Genomic DNA, 18,420 nt, shown 5'->3' with positions numbered 1-18,420 from the left:
CGACCTCAGCAATACATATTTACGAATCGGCGATTACACCCACTTTGAGCCCTATTTTTGGCTAATTCCATTGTTCCAGTTGACAAAACTCATAACTACTTCTTTAGAACTCCATTTGTTCTATCGAATGAGTACAAGAGACTGCCCATTTACTGATTCAACTACCCAATAAAGTGGTCAGAAATTGGCAATTTGGCCAATTTCACACAAATTAAAAAAATATGCCAGTTTCAAAACAGAGTCCAGAATGAAGAATGCAGACATTCCTGGCTCTAAAATAACATTTTCTTTGTTCATCAGTCATATCTCCAGGCCCCTCTGGTGTTACTCTTGCTTTTTATTTTGAATTTTTATTCAAACAAAAAATAGAATATTTACTGTTATGCAGACTACTGCAATATTGTAATAATTGTATAAATGATGTCAACCCATTCATGACTGCATATTAGAATGGTTAGTTGGACATTTATTGGACAATGACATCATTTGTTTACTCTTGAACATCGGCAAAAATCAAACATTTCCCCTAATTTTAGCTCCATTTCGAGGTCCTTTTCATAATAAAACCAATCAAAATCACCTCTATTTCTATAATATGTTTTCCATTCTATCAAATGTTACTACAAAAACGAGAATATAACCATAAAAACTATACGAAAATACACCTCAAATTCTGTGTTTTAATCCAAAACACGGTCGGAGTTTTTTTTTCTCATTATGCACTGCGTGCTGCAGGATTTTTTTTATACAGTGCACACTGACCACACAGACCCATTCTCTCACATGTGGGCCTACCAGCTTTCTCCTGCTTGATTTGAAGCCGCTAGAATTTTTGAGTATATATACGTCAAACACATTGGCTCGTAAGACGTATATATACGACCGAAACAGTCAAGAGGGTTAAGACTACTAAATCAATTTAAAATATTAATACACACTTAAAATTGTAATGTTATAATATTGTAAACTGTACTAATTATAATACTTTTGTTTGTTTATTTTGCTACCTCTCTACTATAACTCATTATATAATTATAAAATTTTTGGCTGCCTCTCTTTTGTAATAATGTAAAATAATGAATAATTAAAATTGACCACTCTATAATCTATATTTAGTTTTAAGTAGTCTGTAAGCATGACAATTAGTCTGAATTATAACAAGTAAATCACACATTGTATACTATGCAAGAAATAAAAAATTTGCATTTAAATCTGAACATGTGGTAGTCCACTGTACTCTACTCTAACATGGGTCTATAGGAAAATACATTTCACTTAGAGTCAGTCATTCTTGCTGTCACTTCTCTCTTGAATTTGGTTGTTGCTAAATGAAGAATTACTATATGATATACAATGTATAACTTACAGTAAGCAACAATCATTTCATGATACAAAGTGCCTGATGCAATAGTAAATACTTACTTATCTGGTATAAGACCAGCAGAAGCCTGTAAGAAAGATTCCTCCAGCAGTTCTGTTTTCTCACAGTTCAAGTGGATTGTGCAGCGGTGATGAGGCATTACTGAATTATCCCTATTATTGGGGTTAGCCTTAAAGTTTGGCAAAGATTTCAGAGCAACTGAAGAAAAAGAAGAAATAACACTTACAAAATTGGACAGATAATATTTATTAACTTAATAAAACTCTATTAGTTTTATCAATTAACTGCCTTTTGCATTAAAGCAAAAGATTACTAGACAGTTATACTAACTGCTAAAATACTGTATTAAAATAATAATTATACTGTTCTAAATATTGCACCTGTTTTCAGACACTAAATGTAACACTGCTCAATTTTAAAAACAGAATTACAGTATAGTACTGTAAGTGTTACGATAGTAGTACTAATTGTGACATTTTTGAAGCACTCTGTGCATGTCACAAAATAGTCACAGGCAAAAAAAATAAACAATAAAAGCAGGGATAAAATCAACAATAGGAGCAAGAGTGTTACAAAAAACGCGATTCTAAAAGCTTAGAGATCTCCAGTGAATACTAGAAAGGACTGCCCTTCTAGCATCCAGCCTGTTACTGGGTTTTCGTAACAAGTAGTCAGTATCCTTGTCCAATTATCCATTAAAATTCAGTATTGTTCAATAGCGCTTTAGGATTACAACTGGTAGGCTACTAACTAGAGAAATTAAAATTTAATAAATTTATTAAGTAGTAAGTTGTCTAGAGGTATATTATCAAATTAAATTAATTACAGCAATCAAAATAAAATCAATCTCTCGAGTTCAATATTATTGTGCTGAAAGCACATATCACATTTATAATTCTTAAGTACCGTCAGGTACATTAACATTTAATAATATATTACAAATATGTACAAGTAAGTGTGTGTATGCGTGTAAGTGCTCTTAAGTAGTTAGCTATGTCTCAAGACTCGAATAAGACTTAAACAAGTGACTGACAAAGTCCTCAAATAAACTAACTTCTTGACCGACTGGCAACCCGAACAGTCTGCTTGAACAACAAAGAATGCTAAGCCCAATAGCAATGCAATATCAAGCGACTGCGACACAGAATCAGGAACTGGGAAATAATATAACGACACTAAGTAGGGACCATCAGCAGATCCTCCACGAAAGTTACAAAACTCCCATAATACTGAATCTATGTTCAGCATAGGTAAAACTGTGACTGTGACAATACACAGGAACCAGTACAAAATTAGGTCAGAAGCTATAGCTAAGGACCTGAGATGTTCAGAGTGTCTAAGCGACACACAACCTCAGTACAACGTCGAAAATCACAAAGTCTATACAATGTTCTGTGAACAAAGTTCTACAGAACTAACAAGAATAATGAGACAGACAATCTGTCCAACCAGCAAGCGAGTCTCGAGCAGACTGACTGCTTCACGAGAGGTGAGGACACCCCCCCCTCGATCACGTGATAGCTACGTGGACAACTGCAGCTCAGAAGCCGGCAGTATAACGAGCGACAAACGATAATTACAGTAGTTTGACAATCAAGACTAACTGAGCACATATTATGTACATCCTAACAACATAAGTCAAATAAGAATATAAAGTCATACATTTACGATTTAGCTATTATCGCAAATATAAGCAATATAAAATTAAATGAAAAGGTAATATACATTATATATACATAATAATCATTGTAACCCATTCAGGGGTTGCAACAAAGAGGCTAGTAACCCCTTCTCCTGTATAAATTACTAAATTTAAAAAGAGAAACTTTTGTTTTTCTTTTTGGGCCACCCTGCCTCGGTGAGATATGGCCGGTTTGTTGAAAAAAATCAACAAACAAAAACAACAAACACTCATAATAAATAAATACTATCATTCCATGTATATGTAATGGCCATCACATTTAGCATCAATATTTCTGAGGAACTGTTAGATGTTGATGAATAAAGGAAGGCAGTAATTTCATGCACTGGGCAGTAAGGGGTAAGGTACACTCAGATGTGAGAGAATGGCATAAAGCAGTTAGTAAATTTAAGGAAGGCAAAGAAAATGGAATAGACAAGATTAAAAGAGTTAAGAACAGGTGGGGATATACAGTAGTTTTGGAGTGGCTGGCAAGTGTGTTCAACAAATGAATGAAAGAAAGGAAGGTACCTAAGGATTTGCAGAGAGCATGCATAACATGATTTCTTTATGTAAAGGGACAAGAGTGTGTATAAGAATTATAGGGAAATAAGTCTGAATATACTGGGTAAAATGTGTGGTAGAATAGGTATTGAAAGAGCTATGGTAAGATAGAGAGTAAGATTGCAGAGGAACCTGGAGGCTTTAGGAAGGGTTTAGATTATCTAGACAAAGACTTTAGAGTGAAGCATTTAAGTGAACATCATTTAGATAACAGATAAGGAACAGTTTATTGCACTTATGGATTTAGAAAAGATATAGGATAGGTTGGATACGGATGCAATGTGGCAGATGTTACAAATGTATGGAATAGGTGGTAAGTTATTATAAGCAATAAAGTGTTTTTATGTAGAGTGAGGCTCAGGTTAGGGTATTTAGGAGAGAGAGGACATTCTTCCCAGAAAAAGTAAACCTTGCACAGGGATGTGTGATGTCACCATTGTTGTTAATCATATTTACAGATGGGGTTTTAAAATAAGTGAATGTTAGGGCATTGGGGAGAGGTGTGAGATTAAAGAAAGAAAATCAGTACAGAGTGGAAGTTGACAAAGTTTCTCTTTACTGGGAGATTCTGAAGGCAAGTTTCAAAGACTGGTAGAGAATGTAAAAGAAGGAAGTCATAAGTGAACATAAAAAAGAACAATGTGATGAGCATAACAAAAAATCCAGGCAGTGAAGGACTAGTTGTCAGAATGGAGGGAGAAAGTATGGAGGAAATGAATATATTCAGAGATTTGGGAGTAAACATGTTGAGAGATGGACCTATGAAAGATGAGGTGAACCACAAAATAGATGAGAGGAGGATAATGTAGATGGTGTGTTGAGGCATTTCAGACAAGTTTATCAATGAAGGCAATAGGGTAATGTACCAGAATATAGTTGTACTAGAGATGCCATGTCTGAGAGCAATGTACTGTTTACAAACATAATGCAAAGAATTCAGAGATGGAAATTAGAAGGCGTGGAGTTACCAAAAATATAATTCATAAGGGCTGAAGAGGTTGTTAGGCATTTAGAGAGAATGAAGCAGAATAGGAAGATGAAGAGGATCTATAAAACTGAGGTAGAAGGGTAGACGGTCATCCCAGGAACAGCTGCAAGGAGGCCGTAAAGGAAGGTTTAAATGCTAGGGGCTTGAATATTAAACAGGCCTGTGTGAACGTTGAGTGAAGATGATTGAGTGAAGATGACTGAGTTCTAAAGCAACTGACTTTACACTTACATACCTTTGGGTGATTAACACATTCTGAGTTCTGTCTCTTCCTAAGTACATAAGCCACAGCCAGTGAGTGTACTCATTCTTGTCCTCTCTCTTATTATATTACCCATGGTATGGTAACTACAAGTTAAGTGAATAGTGTGTAAATACTGGATGTATTTGTTTCTGATATTCGTGGTATGAATATACAGGTATGTACTTAATAAAGAACTTTTGGTGTTAGCCTTTACCTTTAATATTCCTTGACAGATTCTTTGTTTATGGTCAGGTACCACAGGTATTCTAAGTGTACCTGCATTTGTAATACCCATCTCAAGTGAGTAGACTATTTTAAATTTCATTGTTAAAACAAATAAATCAAAATAGATACTGAATATCATTATAGGGAATGCAACTCCAATTACAGAATGAGCATACACACACACACACACACAAAAAAATGTTCCAAGTTTTGAACGATGTTCAGAAATACAATGGGGATCCCCTGCATCTCACTTTTATATCATGCTTCTAGGGTAGGTACTGTATCTCCAAATCAATGACGTTGCCCTCTTTGATTTGTTCCTACTGGATGACTGCTTTCTCACTAGGCACTCCTTCCTGTAAGCTCACTTTAGTTTATTCATTATGTAAAATCACCAGACACAGGTCTTTATCATGAGATGACCCACTAATAGTGGTGTGATCCTCATTGCGGGACACAACAAAATAATAGTGGCTAAGATGAGGTAGCCACTGGCCTTATGATGGGCCTCTTGTGCCATGATTACTAACTCACCAGTGCTGGACACGGTAGTCTCAGTTGGTGTTCTCTCTAGTCTTATATACAGTCTCTCCTTTCCCAGAAAGAAGACAAAGACAAAGATGAAAAACAAGTAGTGGTGTTAGCAGTTGAATTAGCAGCAGCAGCAGCAGCAGCAGTTAGTAGTAGCAGTAGTACTGAGTTGAGATACCATATTACATCTCTAGGGGATGAATTAGTTAGAAATGTCTTCCCCCTACTCTAACACATATCCTTCAAAGGCACACACATGCACTGTACTTACAGGTCATAAATAACACAACAGCATAAGAAAGTTTTGCCATCATTTACCACCTGCATAACCATAAAAATGTATTGGAAAAATATGCAAATAAAGATTAAAAAAAAAAGTTCAATGCTAAAACAACCTAGAATGTTACTCTCATCACACATTTAATGTAATTACAATTACTTCAGTCAGCTCTAACATATGATTACAAAAGTAGCAAAGCATACACAACTATCTTACCATTAATTTTACAAACAGGAGATCTGTAGTCAATACTTTTAATAGATGCTTCAAATTCTGGAGGTAATGAGCCCTTTGGTAGGAGTCTCAGAAAAGTTGTGTGTGCTGTTGCATTTGAAAGAACTGTCTTGGCATAAAGTTGAGAGCCATCCTCTGTCTCTACACCAACCACTTCATTCTTCTTGCCAAGCAGAATAGTTTTTACTTGCTGAAATATTTTGTATTATTAAGTTATAACTTAAAATAATACAAAATATAAATATAACACTGCATTTATTAATGAATATTTGTGTAAGTTTTTTCAGTCTATGGTATTCTGAACCTTTAAACTGTGGGCAACCCCCAAATTTATAGCCCTTTTTGTACTGGTATTTAAAAACAATTCCTAAAGATAATGACATCAAACATGTACAACTTGATGTAATCCTCATACAATTATGCAGGCATGAAGTTGGAGTTCACGAGCACTTTATGCAACATTGATTTTGCACACTTTGAGGCCTTGTTTGAGGTCAAGTGGTGCTCAAAATGGCCCATTTCCTGGCTATTTCACCAGTATGCCTGCTGTACTATCCAAGGAGTTCAAGAAACTGCCCATTCAACCATCATAATGACCTTATTATGAAAATTGTGTTAAATTGGCCCTATTTGGTAATAGGGCCAATTTAACACAATTTTCAACAAAATTCTATTGACAGAGTCCAAAACAAATACTGTAGGCATTCCAGACACTAAGCAACTTTCCCTCTGTTCATTAACCCTTTGACTGTCGCAACCCCCAATCCTGAGGTGTCTCCTGGTGTCGCAAAATTTAATTAAAAAAAAAAAAAAGTTATTTTTTCTTATGAAATGATAGAGAATCTTTTCCCGATTGTAATGACACCAAAAAAATGAAATTTGATGGAAAACTGACGGAATTATGCTCTCGCAAAGTTAGTGACCTCGGCGATATTTACAAATCGGCGATTTCGCCCACTTTGAGTCCTATTTTTGGCTAATTCCATTGTTCCATTCGACCAAACTTATAGCTATTTCTTTAGAACTCCATTTTTTGCTATCGGTTGAGTACAAGAAACTGCCCTTTTACCGATTTCAATTACCCAATAATGTGGTCAGAAATTTTCAATTTGGCCAATTTCACGAAAATTAAAAAATATGACAATTTCAAAATATGGTCCAGAATGAACAATGCAGACATTCCTGGCGCTCTAAAATAACATTTTCTTTGTTCATCAGTCATGTCTCCAGGCCCCTCTGATATTACTCTTGCTTTCTATTTTGAATTTTTATTCAAACAAAAAATAGAAGATTTACTGTTATGCAGACTACTGCAATACTGTAATAATTGTACAAATAATGTCAACCCATTCATGACTGCATATTAGAATGGCTAGTTGGACATTTATTGGACAATGACATCATATGTTTACTTTTGAACATTGGCAAAAATCAAACATTTCCCCTACTTAGAGCTCCATTTCCAGGTTCTTTTTATTGTAAAATCAATCAAAATCACCCCTACTTCTATAATATGTTTTCGATTCTATCAAATGAGACCAAGAAAATGAGAATACAACCATAAATACTATACGAAAATAGACCACAAAGTCGGCATTTTAATTAAAAAAAATGGTCGGAGTTTTTTTTTGTCATTATGCACTGTGTGCTGCAGGATTTTTTTTATATGGCACACACTGACCACACAGACCCATTCTCTCACATGTGGGCCTATCAGCTTTCTCCTACTTGATTTGAAGCCGCTAGAATTTATGAGTATATATACGTCAAACACGGTACCTCGTAAGACGTATATATATACGGCTGCGACAGTCAAAGGGTTAATTACATCTCCAGGCCTCTCTTTTATACATAATTAACATTTGCTCTCTATTCAGAATTCACTGTTACACACAAAAAAAAAAATAAAAAAAATTTTTCCTAACTAAGAATGCTTGGTCATGGTTTAAGCAGCCTCAATAACTGAAGCAGATCTAGTACAAATATATAAAACAGACCAGAAAGTAGGAAGAGCATATACCCTTTCCAGAATAATCACTCAAAATTGACCATTTCTTGCCAATTTGATGCCTATTTCAGGCCACTTCCTGTCTTAAACTAACCATCATCTCCTCCATTTCACTAGTATGTCTTTCAATGTATTTATTGGCACACATTACACCATAGCACATGTGTAATAAACTCAAGTTAGTGGTGCATATGAAAAACTGCATAAAAGATTTTTCTTCTGTTTTATTTTCTTCATGAGGGTTTGTGTTAAGCTAGATCATGTGTAGTTATTTTTTTTTTTTTGTAGGCTTTTGCTGTCTAAGCCAATTTCTTGGAAGGTTTCCAGAGCCAACAAGAAATCAAGCAAATAATCTGATTACATCACTATATCACCTCCTCATTGAATATGATATTAATGCAGTACTGCTTCAACTACTTACCTTATCAGTGAAGAGCTGTGCCCCTGCTTTAGTAGCTGCCCGAGCCATAGCCTGAGTGACTCCTCCCATTCCTCCTTCTGGATAACCCCAAGAGCCTCGCACTCCAGACAACTGAGCCATCACATGATGAAGTAACACATACCTAATACAGTTTATTTAAATTAACAGAAATATAACCAGTTTTACATATTGTGTGAGAGAGCGTTATATATACAGATTGATGATCAATGAATGATGGTAAATGTTTTTTCGCCTTCTCTGGTTACCCTACCATGGTGGGAGATGTCCAATGAGATAAAAAAAATAATAACACAAAAATATGGGAGACAGAGAGCTCAAATTCAATACTGAAAATGATAAGCAATAAACACAAAATGTATCATATTTAACCCGTAAACGGTCCAAACGTATATATATGTTTTTTCAACATTTGAAAGTATGTAAAAAAAGTAGATCTTCTTTTTGTTTTTTTACATCTGAAAATGTGTAAAAAAAAGTAGATCTACTTTTGTAGCACTACACATGTGAACGTAGATCTGCTTGGACCGTTTACGGGTTAAAGCAATCTGCTAGTAATATACAAATTAATTATAAAATTACTAGTACATCAATACAAAATTGTTCATTTCCAACAATCCTACAATATGGGTACAAAACTTAAAAATTAGCAAAAACACAGCATAATTCCAAAATAAATGTAGATATTATAAAAGTGATAAATGTAGATATTTTTAAAATACCGCCCAAAAAAGTATATAAAATGAACTTAAATCACAGAAATGTGATTTAAGTTGATTTTAGATACTTAGCCAGGATTGCAAATTCTAAGAAAATTGTCCACGAAAAACCCTAATACAGTGGACCCCCGGTTTACGATCAGCTCCCAATGCGACCAATTATGTAAGTGTATTTATGTAAGTGCATTTGTATGTGTATGTTTGGGGGTCTGAAATGGACTAACCTAATTCACAATATTCCTTATGGGAACAAATTCGGTCAGTACTGGCACCTGAACATACTTCTGGAATGAAATAATATCGTAAACCGGGGGTCCACTGTACTATACCAACTTTTTTGTTTTAACACGTCGGCCGTTTCCCACCAAGGCAGGGTGACCCAAAAAGAAAGTAAAACCCCAAAAGAAAGAAAAAACTTTCATCATCATTCAACACTTTCACCATTGCTCATACATAATCACTGTCTTTGCAGAGGCGCTCAGATACGACAGTTTAGAAGTCCCTCCAAACTGCCAGTATACCAAACCCCTCCTTTAAAATGCAGGCATTGTACTTCCCATTTCCAGGACTCAAGTCCAGCTAACTCCCATCACAAAATATTACCCTGCTCACACTCACAGCATATATCAAATTTGTGCAAAACATTACTTTTGTCACAAAAATACCAGTATGGTTTGTTCTTAAAAGTGGCCACAAGTGTCTACACCCATCAACACCAACATGTACAGTATAGCAATATTAATTATTAATACACTTGTTTAGGTTGGAAGATACTTTACTCAGGTATAAGTTACTAATTAGTACCCAATAATATGCAGACTTTAACAAGACATCTCATAAAAGACAAAATACAGTAAACCAAGTGAGAGAGTAACTGTGGTGAAGGACCTATATGCTAAAGCAGGAGCAATTGTTGCAGAGGGCACAGTAAGCGAGTAGTAAATGATAATGTGGGGGGGATGGCTTTGACTGAACTTAGTATAGAAAAAGGTTTGGTAATAGGTAATACATATCTTAAGAAACAAGAGGATAAATAAGTGTGAGAGATATGATATAGAATATAATGACAATAGCTTGTTGGACAATGGATAAAAGTTTGATGGGTAGACTTCTGGATATGCATGTTTATAGAGGGGCAAGAAATATACCAGATCATTATTTAGTTATAGTTACAGTGAGAGTAAGAGGTAGGTGGAGGGTACAAGGAGAATCACATCAGTGAGTAAGAGAGAGGTGAAAGTGTATAAACTAAAGTAGGAGGTAGTTATTCAAATTCAAATTCAAATTCAAAGTTTATTCTCTATAAAGATTACAATGTTGAATTTACAGAATTTGGTTGTTGTGTGGTTTACATGTAGTTAAATAATGATTACAGAGTGTACCACTAGAACGCCTAGCATGGCTAGGCATTTCGGGCAGACTTAGTTTAATTCTTTATTTTAAAATATTACAAATTATGAGGTAAGTTGGTATTATGGCTAAGTGACTAAATACTAGTTTGTGAGTTTAGCAATGTGAATGCGTTTGTTTTGGCAGAGTACATAGTTTCAGTATTGGAGTATCATAGGAATCATTATTTTAAGATTGAGATTAATATTTCTGTTTATGGTCAAATGGGTGAGTGAGTGTAAGTGTGAACCACCAGGTGGTATTCGTGTAGTTAGTTGATGGGGTTTATCAGGGAGATAAGATGTTTTCTAATGGTAGTTTTGAAGGTGATGAATGTGTCTGCAGTTCTAGAGTTCTCAGGTAGGGTGTTCCAGATTTTAGGGCCTTTGACATACATTGAATTTTTGTAAAGGTTTAGTCGGACATGGGGAATGTCGTAGAGATGTTTGTGTCTGGTGTTATGCCTGTGGGTTAGTTGACGGGGTGTATCAGGGAGATAAGATGTTTTCTAATGGTAGTTTTGAAGGTGATGAATGTGTCTGCAGTTCTAGAGTTTTCATGTAGGGTGTTCCAGATTTTAGGGCCTTTGACACACACTGAATTTTTGTAAAGGTTTAGTCGGACACAGGGAATGTCGTAGAGATGTTTGTGTCTGGTGTTATGCTTGTGGGTCCTGTCACAACTATCAAGAAAGCATTTTAGGTCAAAGTTAATACTGGAATTTAAGGTCCTGTATATGTAGATTGCACAGTATTAAGTGTGGATGTTCTGAACAGGGAGTAAGTTTAGATCTATGAAGAGTGGGGGGGGGGGTTGTTGCCAGGGATGGGATTTAGTGATTATTCTTACTGCAGCTTTTTGTTGAGTTATTATTGGCTTTAGGTGTATTGCTGCAGTTGATCCCCAAGCACAAATAGCATAGGTGAGGTATGGATAAATGAGTGAATGGTATAGTGTGAGAAGGGCATTTTGCGGCACATAGTATCGTATCTTGGAGAGGATTCCAACTGTTTTGGATACTTTTTTAGATATGTGTTGGATATGGGTGCTGAAATTCAGGTTGTTGTCGAGGTATAGGCCTAGGAATTTGCCCTCATTACGTCTGGCAATTAGAGTGCTGTCGATCTTAATGTTTAGTTGTGCAGCACCTGCTCTACTACCAAACATAATATAGTAGGTTTTGTCAGTGTTAAGTGTAAGTTTATTGGTTGGCATCCAAGTTGATATTTTGAGCAGCTCCTCATTAACAATGGTGTTGAGGGTGGCAAGATTAGGGTAAGAGATGACATAAGTCATGTCGTCAGCAAAGAGAATGGGTTTCAGGTGTTGGGATACGTTTGGAAGATCATTGATGTAAATGAGGAAGAGCAGGGGTCCAAGGACACTTCCCTGCGGAACTCCAGTATCAAGTGGCCGTGTTGATGATGCTGTGTCTTTAATGGTGACATACTGATATCTATTAGTAAGGTAGGATTTGAAATATGCAAGTGCATGGCCTCTTATACCATAATGGTCAAGTTTGTGGAGTAGGATGCTGTGGTCTACTGTGTCAAAAGCTTTTCTTAGGTCAATAAAAATTCCTAGCGGATATTCCTTATTTTCCAATGCTGTGTAAAGCAGATCTAGCATTTTTACAATTGCATCATTAGTGCTTTTATTTTTCCTGAATCCAAATTGGCAGGGGTTGTGTATGTTTTGTGCCGTTATAAATGAATACAGTCTCCTGTGCACGAGTTTCTTGAAGATTTTGGATAGCAATGGTAAGTTTGATATTGGCCTATAGTTGTTTACATCTGTAGGGTCACCACCTTTATGTATTGGTGTAACTCTTGCTGTCTTGAGTAGTTTCGGGAAGGTGCTGTTTCTAGTGACTTGTTAAAATGTAATGAAATAGCATGCGAAAGGACATGGGCCGCTCGCTTGTACAATAATGGTGGGACATGAGACAGGTTCCCTGAGTTATTTTTAATTGACTTTATAATCTCAGTGACTTCGGTGGGCTCAGTTTGTACAAGATAGAAGGAATTTGGGAAATTCCCATCTAGATAGTCCCCGCCATGGGCGTTGATACAAAGGAAATCAAAAGTGAACATAGGAAAGAGCAAGGTGATGAGGGTAACAAACAAGTTAGGTAATGAAAGACTGGATATCAGATTGGAAGGAGGGAGTATTGAGGAAGTGAATGTGTTTAGATATTTGGAAGTAGATTTGTTGGTGTTTGATATCAAAGACGAGGTGATCCATAGAATTACTGAAAGGAAAAAAGGCAAGTGGTGAATTGAGACATCTGTGGAGATAGAGACTGTTATCCATGGATTCAAAGAGGGGAATGTGTGGGAGTATAATGGTACCAACACTCTGACATGGGTGTGAAGCATAGGATGTGAATGTTGCAGTGAGGAGGCTGAAGGCGGTGAAGACATCATGTCTGAGGGCAATATGCAGTGTGAATATTTTGCAGAGAATTCATAGCCTGGGGACTAGGAGATGCGGGGTTATTAAAGGTATTATTCAGAGGGCTGAAGAGGGGTTCTTGAGGTGGTTCAGACATTTAGAGATTATGGAACAAAATAGGATAATTGGAAGGCATATAAATCTGTAGTGGAAGGAAGGCGGGGTAGGGGTCATCCTAGGAAAGGTGGGGGGGAGGGGATAAAGGAGGTTTTGTGAGTGAAGGGCTTAGACATCAAATGTGTGTGAGCACGTTAGCCATGAGTGAATGGAGGCAAGTGGTTTTTATGACTTGATGTGCTGTTGGAGTGTGAGCAAGGCAGCATATATGGAGTGATTAAGGAAAACTGATTAGCTGGATTTGAGTCCTGGAAGTGGGAAGTGCAATGCCTGTACTCTGAAAAAGGGGTGTAGACATCTGCAATTTTGAACTGTAGTACTGGCACCCCTCTGGCAAGACAATGATGAAATGTGTGGTAGTAAAGTTTTTCTTCTTTTTTGGGTCACACCGCCTCAGTGGGAGATGGCTGATTAGTTGAAAAAAAAAATTATTATATAAGAACTGGAGAATTTTAACCTATTTATGCCATACTGTATTTTCCTGGGGCATATTCAATAACTGGAGAGAATCTGGCAATCCTCAAAAATGCTGGGTTCTAACACGGGATGATATCAGTTTCTTAAAACCAGCCATTACACAGGTGGTGAAGATTCTGACAGCTTCAAACAGTATTCATACATTCTTTATATGAGCCAATTGTCATTGTGTTTTAGACATCATAGATAAAAAAGCTGTTGGTTGTCACTGATGTTTTTCTTGTAACAGATGTCTAACAAGACAGTGCACATAAAACAGGAAGCAATTTCACATTAAACCATAAATAGGAAGCCGGCAGGGCACAAAAGAGTAGTTTAAAATGCACATGAAAAAGCTCACTAGAAAAAGAAAGAACCTTTCATAAGCAAAGGACTCTGTGTTCACAAAGAGGCCACTAAGATGCAGCAGCTGTTAGATAAATATCTTTTTCAGAGTTTTCTGTTTAAATGAAGCTTTATTTTCTTACCCACTTCCAGGGGTGCTTGGGCTCATCATGGACCCAATGACACTATCTGTGGCTAATGTAGCTTTCAGTGGCTCCGACTCCAACCACTGGTCTAGGATCTTCGATGCTGGTGCAGTCATCAGCTCATAAAATTTAGGAAAATCCTTCCCCACAATTGAGACTACAGAACAAAAAAATAAGCAAAGTAGTACAGTAAGGCCCCGCTTTACGGCGTTTCGCCTTACGGCGTTCCGCTAATACGGCGATGTCAAATTATGACCAAAATTTGTTATACGGCAAGCTGTCTTTCAAATACGGCGCCCCCCACCCGGTTTGTTTACATTTTCCGTGACCACATCTATTATGTCATGAAACTTTCCAAAATTTCAAGTTACTGCATATTTTATATGTACTCTGATAATTATACTTATGTGTACCTGTACCTAAATAGGTCTCTAGGCATCATGATGGTAATGCTGGTGCAGTGGTAAGGATGAATGGGAGGGTGTTGGCACCTGGAGAAGAAGTTGATATCCTTGGGGTGAAATTTGACTCCAAACTGACCATGAAGAACCATGTTCTAAATCTAGCAAACAAGGCAGCCAGGAAGCTTACAGCACTTCGCTGTATCTCACATCTGCTTGACAGTAGGGGTGCAAGATTCTTTACGAGGCACAAGTATGCTCACACCTTGAGTATGCTCCACTTTCTTGGTTTGCCTGCCCCCCTCTCATCTGCGACTGCTTGACAGAGTAGAGAACAGAGCAAGATGTCTCATCTCTCGCCTGGACCAATCCTGGATAGATCTGTCATTTCAGCAGAGCCTTCAACACAGGAGGGATGTGGGTGCCTTACTGTTATTTACAAGGCCAATATTGTCAAAGTACCACACTTGGATCTACTTCGAAGACAGCATGAAACAAGCTTTTATGCCACAAGATGGGCAGAAAGCAGCAACTTCACTCTGGCTGTACCCTTCTCCAGAACATCACTCCATCTGAGATCATATATACCCAGGATGACTCGAGCATGGAACACATTCGTACAGCATTATGATGTCAATGAGATAAAGTCAGTTGATCAAATGAAAATGCTGGCCCACAGATGGCTCCAACTTCATCCTGTTCTTTACTTGTACATCTCATAACAATAAAAATGCTTTCAAATGAGCTGATGTAGGTATAGCTTGCCAATAAAGTTAGGAATCCTTAACCTGTAAATAGCATATCAATAAAGCTAGGGATCCTTAACCTTGTCAAACCCTGTGTAAAAAAAAAGAGGGGGGGGGGGTACTACAGTACTCTATTTTCAACTCTCATTTTTATTTACAGTATAGTACTGTAATATTTTCAAGGTTGCAATATTCTTAGTGTCTGGAAGTTTCCAGAACCAATGGACACAGTCTGCTGCTTCTGGCCTTCATCTATTACCTTAGATGTTTAGTAATCTCAGACGAATTCACTGAGTCCAGATGCCAAAAATGTGATTGACTGGAAGGTTACTCATACGCACAAAAAGTTGTATAATCAAATTCTATAAATTAGGAACTATGCGAGTTTGGAAAACTCTCTGTGTAGTAATATTATGAATAAAGAACAAGCTGCTTCTGAGCAGACAAGGAAGTATATAAACACAAGATGCCCATTGAGGCATAATTGCAAGGAATGATTTACAGGAGGTAGAATGTGCCACAACTGTTCTTTCTTTCTTTCAACACACTGGCCGTATCCCACCGAAGCAGGGTGGCTCAAAAAAAAAAAAAAGTTTCTCTATATAAATTTAGTAATGTATACAGGAGAAGGGGTTACTAGCCCCTTGCTCCCAACATTTTAGTCGCCTCTTACGACACGCATGGCTTACGGAGGAAGAATTCTGTTCCACTTCCCCATGGAAAGCCACAGCTCTTATTAACAGTAAAAGTTTTATAAGACTAAATACTGAAGACAACATGATGCTAATTTTGCTCCTATAATTACAAAACTTTGACAGACTAAATACTGAATACAGAATACCATGATCTCAATTCTGTTCTGTGGCTGCAAATAGACAATCACAAGTAATACTCTTTCAATTCTTTCCAAATCCTCATGATTTGTATTCTCTGTTGGTTCCATTACATCTGTAATGGCACCAATACAAAATATCAACCCTTGTTGGGCATCTGTTAATCTAGCTAGGTCCACAAGGGTCTTAGCAGTTTGAAATCATCCAATTTCCAATAGAGCTGTATTTTATAGACATTTATTTTTCCCCCGTCCCAAAACTTACTAAATTGTTAGCAGCATTTAGGTTCCACAATAACAACCAAAACACAATTTTCCTTAAATTACACATGGGTTTCTGGCTGTTCTTGGTTCATCCTAAGTTAGTACTTAAGGGAGACTTTCATGTTCCAGGTATGCAGTGACTATACCAGATTTGCCTATGGTTATCCCTGGGTGTGTTACATCTCTATTTTCAGTCATTCCTCCCTGGCTCTCTATGCATACTCTGCCATCAGTCCTTCATGAACATGCCATTATAAATGCAGATGGATTTTTATTGTCTTTAATTACTGTACTACATTCTTATCTTATCTTGACTGGCCCTTTAACTGCTCTTTTTATCTTGCATATACTAGTCTTCTGATGTACATTCTGCCATGAAGGACCTTAGTAGGTTTAGCATTTTATACTATTTAAAACAGAGCTAATAATTTAACTTGCAGATTTGAAGAAAAAGCACAGGTATATTGGGATACTGCTTTTTGAAGTGACATCTGAACTGTCATATCTATACACCTCTGCAAAGACAGTGATTATGTGTGAATGATGGTGAAAAACAAAAGTTTCTCCTTTTACATTTAATAATATATACAGGAGAAGGGGTTACTAGCCCCTTGCTACTGGCATTTTAGCTGCTTCTTACAACATGCATGGCTTACAGAAGAAGAATTCTGTTCCACTTTCCCATGGAGATAAGTGGAAGTAAACAAGAACAAGAACTAGTAGGAAAAATAAAATAAAACCCAGAAGGGTGTGTGTGTGTATATGCTTATACGTGCTTGTGTAGTGTGACCTAATGTAAGTAGAAGTAGCAAGACATACCTGAAATCTTGCATGTTTATGAGACAGAAAAAGAGACACCAGCAATCCTACCATCAAGTAAAACAATTACAGGCTTTTGTTTTACACTCACTTGGCAGGATGGTAATACCTCCCTGGGTGGTTGCTGTCTACCAACCTACTACCTAGGAATTTTTTTTTTTTTCAACAAGTCGGCTGTCTCCCACCAAGGCAGGTTGACCCAAAAAGAAAGAAAATCCCCAAAAAGAAAATACTTTCATCATCATTCAACACTTTCACCTCACTCACACATAATCACTGTCTTTGCAGAGGCACCCAGATACAACAGTTTAGAAGCATATATAAAGACATACAGTGGACCCTCGTTTTCATAATTACAGTGGACCCCCGGTTAACGATATTTTTTCACTCCATAAGTATGTTCAGGTGCCAGTACTGACCGAATTTATTCCCATAAGGAATATTGTGAAGTAGATTAGTCCATTTCAGACCCCCAAACATACACGTACAAACGCATTTACATAAATACACTTACATAAATACACTTACATAATTGGTCGCATTCGGAGGTAATCGTTATGCGGGGGTCCACTGTAATTCATAATATACAGTGGACCCTCAGCTAACGATGGCATCACCTTACGTTAAATCCAGCATACGATACATTTTAACACAAAATTTTTACCTCAGCTAACACTAAAAACTCACCCAACGCGATTCGTTAAGAGATAAGATAAGATAAGATTTCGTTCGGATTTTTAACCCCGGAGGGTTAGCCACCCAGGATAACCCAAGAAAGTCAGTGCGTCATCGAGGACTGTCTAACTTATTTCCATTGGGGTCCTTAATCTTGTCCCCCAGGATGTGACCCACACCAGTCGACTAACACCCAGGTACCTATTTGCTGCTAGGTGAACAGGACAACAGGTGTAAGGAAACGTGTCAAAATGTTTCCACCCGCCGGGAATCGAACCCGGGCCCTCCGTGTGTGAAGCGGGAGCTTTAGCCACCAGGCCACCGGGCCTGATGCGTCCACGTGTGGCCTGAGCGTGCCTCAGTTGTCCCGTGGGTGCCAGTGTTTACAAGCCAGCCAGTGCGGTCGCATCCACCCATACAATCGGAACATTTCATATTATCACAGCGTTTTTAGTGATTGTACCTGCAAAGTAAGTCAC

The 18,420-nt window shown here is 37.3% G+C and overlaps 1 protein-coding gene across 1 annotated transcript in view; it reads right to left on the bottom strand.

The window, feature by feature from the left end:
• Positions 1-14,361, bottom strand: part of LOC128696383 (pyridine nucleotide-disulfide oxidoreductase domain-containing protein 2) — a gene marked incomplete at its 5' end in the record, with an annotated part of 47,473 nt that extends 33,112 nt beyond the window's left edge. The window contains 4 exon segments of the mRNA XM_070090324.1: positions 1,423-1,579; positions 6,114-6,321; positions 8,561-8,702; positions 14,202-14,361. Of these exon segments, the coding sequence (XP_069946425.1) occupies positions 1,423-1,579; positions 6,114-6,321; positions 8,561-8,702; positions 14,202-14,361 (667 nt within the window).
• Between the last annotated feature and the right edge of the window lie 4,059 nt (positions 14,362-18,420).

The sequence above is a fragment of the Cherax quadricarinatus genome, chromosome 31 (assembly GCF_038502225.1).
Source record: "Cherax quadricarinatus isolate ZL_2023a chromosome 31, ASM3850222v1, whole genome shotgun sequence".
NCBI classification, from domain to species: domain Eukaryota; kingdom Metazoa; phylum Arthropoda; class Malacostraca; order Decapoda; family Parastacidae; genus Cherax; species Cherax quadricarinatus.
Note: the sequence above shows the minus strand (reverse complement) of the source record. Positions and strands in the feature narration are given on the sequence as shown.